General features: G+C 36.8%; 1 protein-coding gene across 2 annotated transcripts in view; it reads right to left on the reverse strand.

Annotated features, from left to right (window-relative positions):
• USO1 (USO1 vesicle transport factor) overlaps positions 1-13540 on the reverse strand; it is a 74747-nt gene extending 61207 nt beyond the window's left edge. For both annotated transcript variants that reach the window (XM_016207551.2, XM_016207549.2), the window contains exon 1: positions 13400-13540. In XM_016207551.2, the coding sequence (XP_016063037.1) occupies positions 13400-13465 (66 nt within the window). In that variant the 5' untranslated portion in view covers positions 13466-13540. The remainder of the gene's footprint in view (positions 1-13399) is intronic.
• Positions 13541-13813: the final 273 nt, after the last annotated feature.

The following is a 13813-nucleotide window of genomic DNA, read 5'->3' on the forward strand; positions in this document are numbered from 1 at the left end:
AGCATAGGAGAGAATATTTGTAACCTTTAATTAGGCAAGGTTTCTCAGGTATATATTAAGAGCACAATCCATGAAAGAAAAACATAATAAATTGTTACTTTATCACTTCTGGTCTTCAAGAGTACTGTTAAGGGAATGAAAAGATAAGCTACAGACCGGATGAAAATATTTGGAAAACATCTGGTCAAGGACAGCTTTTGAAACCACTATATGCAGGTACTTCACAGAGCTAACAATCTGTTACTATTTTAAGTTATTACTCATTCTTTAATGACAGTTCTTACTAAAATCTACAAATAAGATTTTGGAATATTACTCAAACTTTTGCACCCTATGTATCTGAATTAATAGTGCTTAAACACATTGTGTTTTCCAAATTACATTCTGTAGGACTCTATGTCCCAGAAGATAGTAATAGACTTCCTATGATCACAAAACCAGTGGGAAAAAAGGTTATACAAAATTAAATAGGTTTCTGCACTGCAGGATTTCTAAGTCTTCACTATGCTCATTTGCATTTCTTCATATTGTACATACAGTATAACCAAGCCTAGCTTTACTTTTTGATTTTATTCATTCTAACTGCTCACATTGAGAAATTATTCCTACCTTAAACTGTATTCGCTTTCATAATAATTATATTCACTTTCCAAAATGGAAATAATTAACTTTCTCTTTATTAAGTAACTGGTTGATATTTTTCCTACTATAATTGTGGGTTTTTTTAACCATTAAAAAAACCTACATAATTATCTTTTGAAAACATGAACCTTCTTACTCAGCCGAAAAAATTTCTTAGGCCAAAAATAGTTTTCCTAATAAGCATGACTGTAATTTCCTCTACTTGGGCTTTGCATATCTTTAAATTTTTTTCTAGGTAGTTTATAGCTGATATTATGACTGGGAAATCTTTTGTAGGCACTTCTGCTTTTTCCTAATCTTAGACCTCAAGCACAGGCTGTCTTCAGATCTGAGAATTCCATCTGGGATTTACATCTCCACTGCAGTACTTAGTCCTAGTACCATGTAGGACTTGAACTCTAGCCTCAGCCCCATCTTTAGTTGATGTATAGCGAGACTTATGTCAAAATACAAACTTCCATGTCTGAAAGCTCCTCAATCATTATCTGTTGAATGTGGAAATGTGAAAGCTATTTGATGGTGGTGGACTTAGCTTTAGGAATACTGGAGGGAGATGATCATAACCCTAGAGTTCAGGGGTTTGCTTTGTTTTTATTTTCAGTAATTTATTTTCTGTCCAATGCTAACATTTCAGCATTGTTAGTGGGGTTTTTTTAAAAGCTTTTAGATATACAGAAAGATCATAATCTCACTTATTATGAAGATAAATAAAATAGCAATGAGGTTATTTTTATCCAATAGATTCACATTAAAATTAAAATAATAGTAGAACATACCAAATTATTCGATTTTTAAAAACAATTTTTAAAATTTTTATTGATTTTAGAGAGAGGAAGAGGGATAGAGAGCTAGAAACACTGATGAAAGGGAAAAATGGGCTACTTCCTGCACTCCCCCTCCTGGGGATCAAGCCTGAAACCTGGGCATGTGCCCTGACGGAACTGAACTGGTGATCTCTTGGTTCATGGGTCCATGCTCAACCACTGACCACATGAGCTGGGCTCCAAATGATTCTATTTTATGAAATAAAAAACAGGCAAAACGAACCTATGCTATTAGCAGTCAGGACAGTGATTACTCATGGGGGCAGGCAGGGACTGAATGAAGCACAAAGGGGGGGCTTCAGGGGTGCTAGTAATGTTCTGTTCCTTGATCTGGGCGTTGGTTATCTGGAGGAATACATCTGAGTATGTTCAGGTTGAGGTTTACGTATATCACTTATGTAATTTTCTATATACTTCAATAAAATTTTTAAAATAGAACTATCCAGGATAGACAAAGATATAAAACAGTGAACTTGCTTATATTCTCTCAGAAGGAAGGTAACCTAAAAAAGTGGCAATGTGGCAAAAACTATTACAATTTAAAATGTTCAGACCCTTTCAGCCAGGCATTCCTACTTCTAGAATTTATGCTTTAAAAATATGCTCGCAGCACCTGGCTGGGTGGCTCAGTTCATTGGAGTGTCATCCCGTACACCAAAAAAGGTTTTGGGTTCAATTTCTGGTCAGTACACATGCCTAGATCACAGGTTTGATCCCTGGTCAAGGAGTGTATGGGAGACAACTGATCAGTGTCTCTCTGTCTCTGTCTCTGTCCCCCTTCCTTTCTCTAAACACATCCTTCGGTGAGGATTAAAAGAAAAAAAAGAAAAAAAGCCCACAACTATACTATGTTATATACAAGAATGTTCTTTGTAGCAATATTTTTAATGCCTGAAAAGGAAACCTACCTTCCATCTGTAAGAATATAATAATGTCTGCTACACAGAAGAGGGTCCTAACCTGACTATGCTGGCACCCTGATCTCAGATTTCCAGCCCCCAGAACTGTGAGCAATAAGTTTCTGCTGTTTATTAAATAAAAAAAAAAACCCCAAAATCTAAAGGTGCATCCATCAGTAAGAGAACAGTGCACTATTACACATGGTACACACACAGGGTGGGGCAAAAGTAGGTTTACAGTTGTTCACATGGCAAATAATACAATAAGAATAAACTTTGTTTTGCGTACTCACAACTCTAAACCTACTTTTGCTCCACCCTATACACTATGCAGCTAATTAAATTGAATGAAGCAGACCCACATATACTAATAAGAAGATATGTTCAAGATATATTAACTGGAAAAAAGAAAACAACAAATAGTATGCTCAACATAAGCTCATTTTGGTTTAAAATTACATTAATAATAAACCACTTAAGACTATGGGCCATACTGTCTTTTAGTGGGTTGCTGAAAATATTCATTTTCTACACTACCCAGATATTTGAATTTTGATAATAAGCAGAGAAGAGCAAAATGGAATAAAGTGAAATGGTTTGTTTTATTGGGATTTCTAGAATATTTTCATGACTGACAATTCATCTTTCAAAGATGCTATTTTCACTCTACTGATCAAAAGAGCATGAAATCAGCTCTTAATTGATAAAAATAAACCACCATAATAAAAATATCCTCAATTGGCCCCTGTTGCCTATAGGATAAAGCACAAACTTTTAAGATTAGACTACACAGTCATTACTCAGTCAATAAACACAGTGACTACACATACACATTTGTTGTAGTGCTAACCAAAATAAAGATCTGGTCTCTGGCCACAGGAGCTTGCACAGGCAAACAGTTGTGTAAATAAAGTATAATAACAAGTTAAAGGTATATCAGTATGTTGAGTAAAGCAGGCACATAAAAAAAATCAGTCAATTTTATATGAAAGGAAAACTGCTATAGACTGAATGTTTAGAACCTCCTCACCCAAATGGGTATGTTGAAATCCTAGCCCCGCAATGTGCTAGTAGTAGGAGGTGGGGCGTGTGGGAGATGATGTCATGAGGGTGGACCCTCATGAATGGGATCAGTGCCCTTATGGAGAAGCCCTAGAGAGGTAGGGCTTTATCCCTTCCCTATGAGGATGCGGCGGGAAAGGCTGTGTGTAAACCAGGAAGCAAGCCCTCAGCAGACGAAGAATCTGCATGCACTCTGATCTTGGACTTCCCAGCCTCCAAAATTGTGAGAAATAAGTTGTTTAAGCCACTCGGTCTATGGTAGTTTTGTTATAGCAGACTAAGATACTGTTTAAGATTGAAATATTAAGAATGCCACTTGAGTAAAAAATTAAGAATAAGTATCACATGAGGAAGGAATTCCAGGCACAGAAAATGATTTCTTACTTTACATTTATTTACACATATTTCAACATAGAAAATAGCATTTCATATTCAAAATAAGAAAACTGAGTTTCTAAATGTGTATACATCTATGAACCCAAACAGTAATGTCTACATTACACACATACACATATATACTTGTTTTATTAAAACAATATACCAAAGGAGACTTCCTAAAATATGTGCATTTCCTTTTATAATAATTTTAAATACCTGTTATTTCTGGAAATGACTGATCTAAAATAATGTGGGGAAAAATAAGAAAATATAAACTTAGCTAAAAATAGATTTCTTTTCTAAATGAGTCAAAGTATCTGCCTCAATAGGCTCTGATTAATAAGCAAATTATAAGTTTTTTTAGGTAATTACAAAATTCACCTTTAAAATATTAAAATTAATCTCTATTTAAAGTATACTATTTATACTTATAGAAATAAAATCCATTAGTTCCTGAGTTTGGGTATGTATCAAGACTATTTTTAATAATATAAACATGCATTTTATCTATTAAACTTGGGTTTTAATGGCAAGTACATATTCTTTCCAATTGAGGATTTTATTGGAACTTTCTCTCTAGTGACTTAAGACAATTAAACTCAAATCAGTCAACCATATTGAAAACCAATGAGAGTTGAAAGTGAATATAACAACTTATTTATCCAGAATCATGACTGACCTATTTCAGATACCTTCTGTCAGGCACCAAAACCGTCTTTTCATTTTAGTGATTTCTGACAGTAATCTAAAACTAATTACAAGCTTCTCTGTCTTCTTAAAGAACATAATTTTACAAGCTTTCTTAGACTTAAACCTAAGTCCTTTCCAATACCACATATATGGATGTCTTAGGTGTTGAATGAATTAATATAAAAATCTTTGCATAGTACAGGGTACCTATAAATACTAAAATATTAACAAACTTTATTATTACCAAGCTTCTTATGACTTTTTTGTATCATTCTTCTCTTATTGGACTTTTGGCTGTCATTTTCATCATTTATGTTTCTAACAGACTACTTACACTTTGTAGTTTTTGATCTGCTACTAAGAAATTTGATAATTAAGCAAGAGAGTAACATACCTACAACAAAAAATTACTCAGACTTGAAATCAAGATTGAGTACATGGGCTTTGCAACTTCTGCTTTGCTATGTGAAAGCCTTATTACCTCCTGATAATATTTCAGATGGCTGAAGTTTCTAAATAAATGATCTCTCCATAATAAAGTGCTAAGTTGCTACTCTTTACAGACAGACAACTGAAACCAAATGAAAGAAAAACATATATATTCCAAATATAGACAGGTCTATATTTTTCAGTTGATATTTACCAAGCAAAAATTTTGAAGCACACAAGTACGCTTGATTTAATATTCAAAAATTGCAGATCTTAAAGATTATTCCATTTATTCCACACTTGAAAAACCAACCCCATGCAGTAAAACTGGGCCTCTTTATCCATTCTTTTTCTTTTTCTTAAAATATATCTTTATTGATTTCAGAGAGAGGAAGGGAGAGGGAGAGAGAGAGAGAGAAATATCAGTGATGAGAGAGTCATTGATCGGCTGCAGCCCGCAACCCGGGCATGTGCCCTGACCGGGAATCGAACCCTGATCGCCTGGATCCTAGGTCAACGCTCAACGGCTGAGCCACGCCTGGCTGGGCACCATTCTTTTTCTTTTAATGATTAGAACCCTCTGTGTTTTAGCTGGGCACATGACTGTCCACCTAGTCTACCTTCCAAGCCTTCCTTACATCTAGGCAGTGATTACATTTTAGCCAATGAGTTGCCAGTACCTTCCAGGTCAAGTTCTTAAAAGGAAGCTAATTGATGTCTTTTCTTTTTTTTTTTAAATCCTCACCCGAGGATTTAAAAAGAACTATATATATATTTATGTGTATATATATAGAGAGAGAGAAAGAGAGAGAGAGACACTGATAATCAATACATCAATATGAGAAAGAAACATGGATCGGTTGCCTCCTATCCTATATTGCCTCCCATGCAGAGAAATGTTAGTTTGAGTACCTGTTGCAGGTACAATAGGGACTGCGAGATTTTTTTGGTATGTAGGGAAACACTGTAATGTAGTGTTTAAAATAATTTTTAAGTCAACATTTCAAACCTAAAGATTTCATATAAAAATCCAGATTTCTACCTTTTCTTGAAAAAATTCAGCTTGATAGCTAATGATTGCTAATACTGTTTCTCATACAATTTAAGAAGCCAACAATAAGTCACTTTTTAAATGTATCACCAAAAACAAAGAAATACTGATGATTACAAGATGCAACCTGATTTCAGAGATGTTTAAATGCTAATGTGCATCTTAAAATCATCAAAATCTGAAATATATAGCACTTATGTGCTGTGTTCTAAAAATTCTTTGTATTTTTAATTCTATTAATTTTCACAAAAACCCTATGTGATAGACACTATTACTATCCACATTTTAGATCTGAGGAAACAGTCACAGTGGGTGACCTGTACAAGTTCACAAAACTAGTAAGTGGTGGGATGGCATTCAAAGCCAAGCAGTTTGAGTGCTTAATCCCTTGGTTTAATTATATCTCTGGGCCTTCATTTCCAGCCATGAACACATGGCTGGAGTTCAGCACTAGCTACACTCTCAAGTCAGGATATGCAGGCTCCAGTTTCATCGCAGACCTCAGCTCTTTTCTCTAATCCAACCTGCTTCACTGAACAATAATGCTACCCAACTGCCACTGTTAGGATTTGAGTTTGTGACTTTTACATTAAACAACAGAATATTATATATTAACAAAAAGCAGTTTTAAAGAGAAAAACATATATTTGAGTAAAATTGAATCCAGAATTAGTTTTGTTTAGAGGGACCAGAAAGGGGTAATAAGGAAAACTCAAGAGACAGTAGTTCTTCAGCTAATTCATATTATGTAACTAGGTATGAAGGGCTCTGAGATGGAGAGAATGATGAATCACTCATGGAAACTTTTAAAAAGATGCTTTTATAGTCTATTATAGGACAGTGTAGTGTAATTAATAAAAATAACTGAAAATCTGGTATTTTAAATAATTTGTAATAAAGTAGCTCTATGTTTTATGCAAAGTTCTCTAAGACATACCAATCAATGAAAAAGATAACCAAAGAAAACTATAAGTGTATCATTTATGAAGAAAGAGATAAATATGCTCATATATAATTCCACATTGCACAAATGCATATGCATAATGTTCTGAAAGGATTTATACCAACTAAGAATTGTGATTATTTCTGGAAAGAGAACTGAAATTGGAGACGGTAGTCAAAGAGGACTTTATTAGTATTACTTGCCACTTTGTGTAATTAAAAAATTAAAAGCTTTATCAATAAAATAGGTATACTGCAGCAAATGCAGGTGATTATGTATCAAAAGTCTTCTTTGTTTCAATAATTGCCATGTGAGATTCTCAATTTCACTTACCAAGAAAAATGTGCAAAGGACAAATAATCCCACTAACAACTGGTAACTTGTAATTCATAATCAAAATTATTACCTAATAACCTGATTTTAATGTTTGTTTGCTTTTCTACCCAATGGTGCCATTTATTTTTTTATTCAGCGATACACAAAGGAAACCAAAACAGAAGCAATGGGAATAGGAGAGACTAGGAAAGCAAAAGGTGAGATGAGGAATGTGAAAATGAAAAACCACTGAAAAGTAAAAAGAAAATAAAATGAAGGTGCAGTAAAACTAGGATGCTGAAGGAACATTTAAAATTTAATGGACATTGCCATAATGTGGTTTGCAGTATTTTCTTACAATTCCTAATACACATATTTTTCTTAGTATTCACTAACTATTTAACTGATATGCAAAAGTGAAGGGCAAGCATTCCAATTTAAGAAATCTAATTCAGTCATTTATTCAACAAATATTTATCAAGCCCTAATACCAATTTATTTGATGATTAACTCTGCCTTCATGAAGCTTAACACATAGTTATATCTTCCTTGGAGAGAACTTTCCCATCCATGACTGGTTCCTATAGTACTAAAATAATTCATGTTAACCAATGGTTAATTCATTTATATTGTTTAAATGGAATAAAAAACACTACTGTTTGAGGATACAAGAAAGAGCCACAGGCTTAACTTGTTTTAAATTGAACTCTATAAGTGAGAATTTACAAAAAAAGTAAAAGTCAGTTTTATTTTCAGATTACCTAAATTATTATAATCTAAAAAAAAGTGGGAACCCATTACAAAGCCAAACACTAGCCTCTCTGAAGACAAATCCAATGAATCTAACACAATCTATTTCCACTGCAATTACCAATAAGTCAACCTAGGTAATATACTGCTTAATTTATTCTTCATGCTTTCTCTAAGAAATGAATGATGCTCTCCAAAAGGACATACTTTTAAGCAAGGCATTATAAATGAAACTTGTCTACCAAATAACCTATCACAAACACTAGCATCTCAAAATTTAACACTACAAGTTTCCAAATTAAAGGTGTGTAACTTTTTATATAAAAAATGTTTATGAGTTTCTGCCTGGGATATAAAAAATAAGCATGCCTTTTGTCTGACAACAAACAAACAAAACAGTAGAAATAATAAGAGGTAAATATTTAAAAAGACAGAAATGGTATTTGATATCAACAATTTATATAAGAAATTCTTCAATTCTCTCCTGAGAGATAATCAGATTCAAGAGTGATTACAATTATTTCTCAAATCATAAATCATCAGGACTTATTTTAGCTTTTAGGTATTCAAAGGGAAATACTTCATGAACTCCATATGCTGAAGATAATTAAGAACTTCTAAAATGTAGCATTCCTTTAAAAATATATCCTCTAGGACAATTTTTCCCTAAGTATGTTCCTCAGAACATCAGACCCACAAGGTTTCCTGGAGGGGGGAAAAAAGGATCTGGTCAAATAAATTTGGCAAACAACTTACTTTATATCTCCATCTTGAAAATATTTGAAAACATAACAGTGCTTGCTTAATAAATCTTGTATAAATATTAGTTGTTTTCTTGTTTCATTTTTCATCATCACACAGCACACTTCTTTGGTAACAAAAGTCCTTCAAGTTCCTCTACTCACTTTCTCTGGAACATACTTTTTTGGTAATGCTAGGGCATGTAAAATTTAAATACCAGTTTTTCAGAACCACCCTAAGTAATATAATAAACTTTTTAAAAAGCCATGTAGTTTTCAACAGATACTACTTAATAAAAATATTTTAAGAGACATCTATGGTTAGATATAGAAGTGATCAAACACAAATCATTATTCTCTGACATTTATTACAAGGGAGCCAAGAGAGAAAACAGATATGACACTGGCCTGGTTATTAATGTAGAATATGAAACACTAACCCAAACAAAGAGTTTCAAACTACACATTTATAGTAACGTGGTATAAAATGCGCCTGACCAAACCAAAACTATGTCTAAATTTAAAGTGCACACTCAATTTTTATTAAAAGACAGCAAAGCTGTGTCTATATTGTTAGCCGTTTTGCTTTTTAAGCCAGCTGATCAAAGTCTGATCTAAAAAGAGATGCCTTAACAGTATTTTAATTCTGCATACCTCCATGGACTTTAGCCAATTTTCATGCGTTGGGATATAACTTGCAAAGGGAAAACTCCCCTATCACTTATCATCAAATGCAGTTAACACCTGTCTTGGGACTTTGAATAAACTAGCTTCTAAAAAGGCATTGGTTGGAAGGTAGCTGGAAAATTAAGCCTGTGGAAGCATTAAAAAAAAAAAAAGTAGCATTTTTACTATAATTAGTGTTTATTTGCACCCAGCAAAGTATGTCAAGGGTTAGGAGGCTTCAATCATTAGAAATCAGTGCCTTTCTCTACCTAAGATAAAAAAAGAGAAATAAAATTTACAAAATTTTTACTCTAAAATGTGAATGAAATTCTAGAATAAAATATTCAGAACTTTATAGGATTATTGACTATGATTCAAATACAAATATTTACTACTTTGTGTTTGAAGAACATCTTTTATTTATTTATTTATTTATTATATTTTATTTTACTTTTTTTAAAAAAATACATCTTTATTGATTTCAGACAGAGGAAAGGAGAGGGAGAGGGAGAGATAGAAACATCAATGATGAGAGAGTAATTGATCAGCTGCCTCCTGCACGCCCCTGACTGGGGATCGAGCCCGCAACCCGGGCATGTGCCCTGACCGGGAATCGAACCACGATTGCCTGGATCCTAGGTCGATGCTCAACTGCTGATCCACGCGCGGCTGGGCTGAAGAACATCTTATTACCAGTTCAAAGTTACTCTTAACAAAGAATATGAAAAACTATATACTATACAATCAATAGTATAATCCTCACAAATTTAAAAGATACTTAAGTTTAGTAAGAAAAATCAGGAAACTAGTCTAAACACAGTAAATCTGAAAAATCCCTTAAGTAAAAAGTTTGACATAACGGACTTCAACTGCTCCAGAACTTTGAATCCTACAGTCTTTATTTTTATTATATCTTTATTGATTTCAGAGAGAGGAAAGGAGAGGGAGAGAGAGGGATAGAAACATTAATGATGAGAGAGCCATTGATCGAGCCCACAACCTGGGCATGTGCCCTGACCAGGAATCGAACCCTGATCGCCTGGATCCTAGGTCGACGCTCAACCGCTGAGCCATGCCCGGCCGGGCCTACAGTCTTTAAAAAGTATTGTTTTAATACCTACTACTTTGAAAGCTGTGATTTCTTTCATATAACACTATAATTCATTCATTTAACAAATACTTTACTACTACTATAGAAAAATAAAGATTAAAATACATATGCAACTTGCAAGACACTTAAGAGTCTAGAATAGATGCGACATATATAAATGGCAGAAGCACAATCTAGTTTAAATGTGAAGACTGCTCAGAGGGAAAAGAGATTATCTACGTTTGGTGGTGGAAAGAAGTAAAGGGTACAGATTAACAAATACACTGATGATAGATTTAAAGGACAGGTATGCTTTAGACAAAAAAAAAAAAAAAAAAAAAAAGAGGCTTTGCACTGGAAAAAGATGAGAAAAGCATGAAAAATGGAAAACTGCAATGAAAATAATTTAATTTTGCAGAAATATAAAAACTACAAAATACTAAATAATAATATAGAAGATAGCTGTCCCAAGCTCTGACAACTTGAAATATCCAGGCCAGATCAAATCACCAATGAAAACATCTAATATTGTACACACAATCTGATGCTCTATAAATACTTTAAATTAGTGAGCCATGACCCCTTATACCTACTATACTTCCTGGTGGAATGAGATGGTGAAACAAATTTTATTCATACTGTAAACTCAGAATAAATGATTAGCTCTCTTCCAAAGACAAATTAGTTTTCCAATTCTGAGTGTACATGCTCAAAGTTAGGTAAGAACAAGAATCTTCACTTTCTTTTCAGTTTATAAATACAACATACACTCAGGTGAGAGCCAAGTTTCATTTTGAAATCATGATATAAAAAGTATGTTGTTATTCCATTCACTATGGCAAGATCAAAGTATGCTAGTCTCAGTTCTGCAATACTGTGCAAGTTGTTTTAGTGTTTTGTGCCTCAGTTTCCTAATCTATACACTGAGAGGGTTCAACCTGCAAGAACTGCAAAGGGCCTTCCAGCTTTAAAATCCTACACTCAATTGTGCATCATCTTCCAACTATAACAAGAAAAGAGAGTCTTCTTCCCTTAAAAATATGTAATAAAAACTACCCTTTGTTGAGCACATACTAAGTGTCAGGCTCTATTTCTTATTTCACTTAATCCTCATTATACCCATAAGAGCAGGCATTTTCCTTATTTTACTCAGGGTATTAGCCATCTTTTTATCTGTCCAATCCAATTAGGGGTGCAAGGCAAGGGTTCAAATCAAGGTCTAACTCCAAAGCAAGTTCTTTAAAACTTGGTGTCCCAAACAAAAAATATCAGACAGACAAAAATAAAAAGAACAAAAGCTGTGGAGGTGGGCTGTGACTACGGTAATCTTGAGACACTGTGGTCTTCTAACAGGGGAGCTCAGTTGCCTTGTAGCCATGTGGGAACCAACAAGAGACGCCAAATATCACTTGTATGTTTGTGTGTGAAAGCTCTTGATTTTCAAAGGAAAGAAAACAGACTCACCAGTGCTCAACTTCTGCTTTAAACAGTTCTGACCCAGATCTGTGAGGTTACTTTTAATAATATTATTGCCCCGCCGGGCGTGGCTCAGCGGTTGAGCGTGGACCTGGGATCCAGGCAATCGGGGTTCGATTCCCAGTCAGGGCACATGCCCAGGTTGTGGGCTCGATCAATGACTCTCTCATCATTGATGTTTCTATCTCTCTCTCTCCCTCTCCTTTCCTCTCTCTGAAATCAATAAAGATATATTTTAAAAATATATATTATTATTAAAAATTTCCAAAATTCCTAGATAAGTTTTAAAGTACGGGCACCAGCAATAAAGCCTAGGCTTTGAAGTAAAGCAACCCTTGGTTGAATCCTGGCTCTATTACTAGTAGCCTTACTTTTTTATTTGTAAAGTAAGGATGCTATCACCTACCTTGCAGGGTGGTTAGGGATTCAAGGAGAATGTGGACTTAAGGAGGTTGGCACAGTACCTGGCACAAGGTAAGACCATGACTCTAAAAGTTATTATTAACCTTCAGGATTACAGTAACATAGAACATGGGATCTATGTTCATAGACATCCCAGTTATGTGTATGAACACTACCCAAAATTTGCCTTTAAAATTTCATAGTTTGTCACTTTTCTGTAGACCTAAAATAAAAAGTTTATTTTAAAAAAGTTATACACATTCATTTCTAATAGACACTAACCAAACTTCACAAAGCAAGTTTATCGTAAACCTAAAATCGAACCATCAGACTGTTTGTTTTCAGGGGCTAACAATTTTTCTAAAGCGATGCCAAAAATAGTGTTAACACGAATTCAGACTTGTGAATGGGGTGAGTGGAAGGGAAAGCTGGGGGATGTGTCCCCAAAGCTGTTTGAGCACCGAAGATCCCTACAACGTCGAAGTATTTCCCAAATGGCATATATTTGCGTGAGCCCGAAAAAGGGGTCCGAAACGATGACACCTCTTCCTCCAGTTGACGGGACAGGAGCAGGTGGCTTTGTGCCTTAAACTGTCTTTTTATTCTTAGCCATATGCTCTGGTCAACAGCTGGGTTTTAGACCCCGGCTTCCCCAGTGCCCACTCCGGACCGCGCGCGGGGAGGACTTCGGGGTCCTCCGGGCAGTGGAGACACGGGCGAAGGGCAGGAGGGAGAGGCCCGCGGCCTCGGGGGCGTGGGAGCCGGGTCAGGCCGCCTCCGCCTGCATCGCTCCCTCCCGGCGGTACCCCCTCGGGCCACGCTCCTCGCCGGGCCTGCGGAGCGTCGGGAGGCGGCTGTCCGCGGGGCCGAGCCGCCGCCGCGGGGGCTGCGCTAGGGACGCGGGGAACAACTCGGGGGTTTCGGGAGAGACGGGGAGGCCAAAGGCGAGGCGGCGCGTGGGCCCCGTGGTCTCCGCGCCCTGAGCGCGCCGTCCCAGCTCCTGCCCGGACCCTTCCCAATCCCTCACCGCCGCTCCTCTCACCGTCTCGGCTTCCGTGTGCTGGGGTCCCGCACTCTGACCCCCCATCACCCCGCGAAGGAAATTCATCTTGCCGTTCAGCCACCGCCTCTACCGGCCCCTTCCGGAGAGAAGATAACTTTCCCCTGCCCTCCGCAGGGCCTGGCCCCCGAGTTCGCGCTCCGCACTCCGCGGCCGCCGCCACCGCCGCCTCCTGCTCGGCGGCCGCTCCAGCCCCCTAAGCCCGGAAACACCAGTCGCGGAGGTGCGCATGCGCGGAAACGTGGCATTACGTGGCGGCTCGAAGGGCGAAGGCGACGGGGAAAAGCAGGCGCGGGGCGGTCCGCCGGGCCCGCCCCGCCCCGCCCGCCCCGCCCACCGCGCAGGCGCCGCCTCGCCTGCGGGGCCACGCCCCCTGCCCGCCCCTGCCGGCGGCTG

The sequence above is a fragment of the Miniopterus natalensis genome, chromosome 1 (assembly GCF_054644295.1).
Source record: "Miniopterus natalensis isolate mMinNat1 chromosome 1, mMinNat1.hap1, whole genome shotgun sequence".
In the NCBI taxonomy this organism is placed as follows: domain Eukaryota; kingdom Metazoa; phylum Chordata; class Mammalia; order Chiroptera; family Miniopteridae; genus Miniopterus; species Miniopterus natalensis.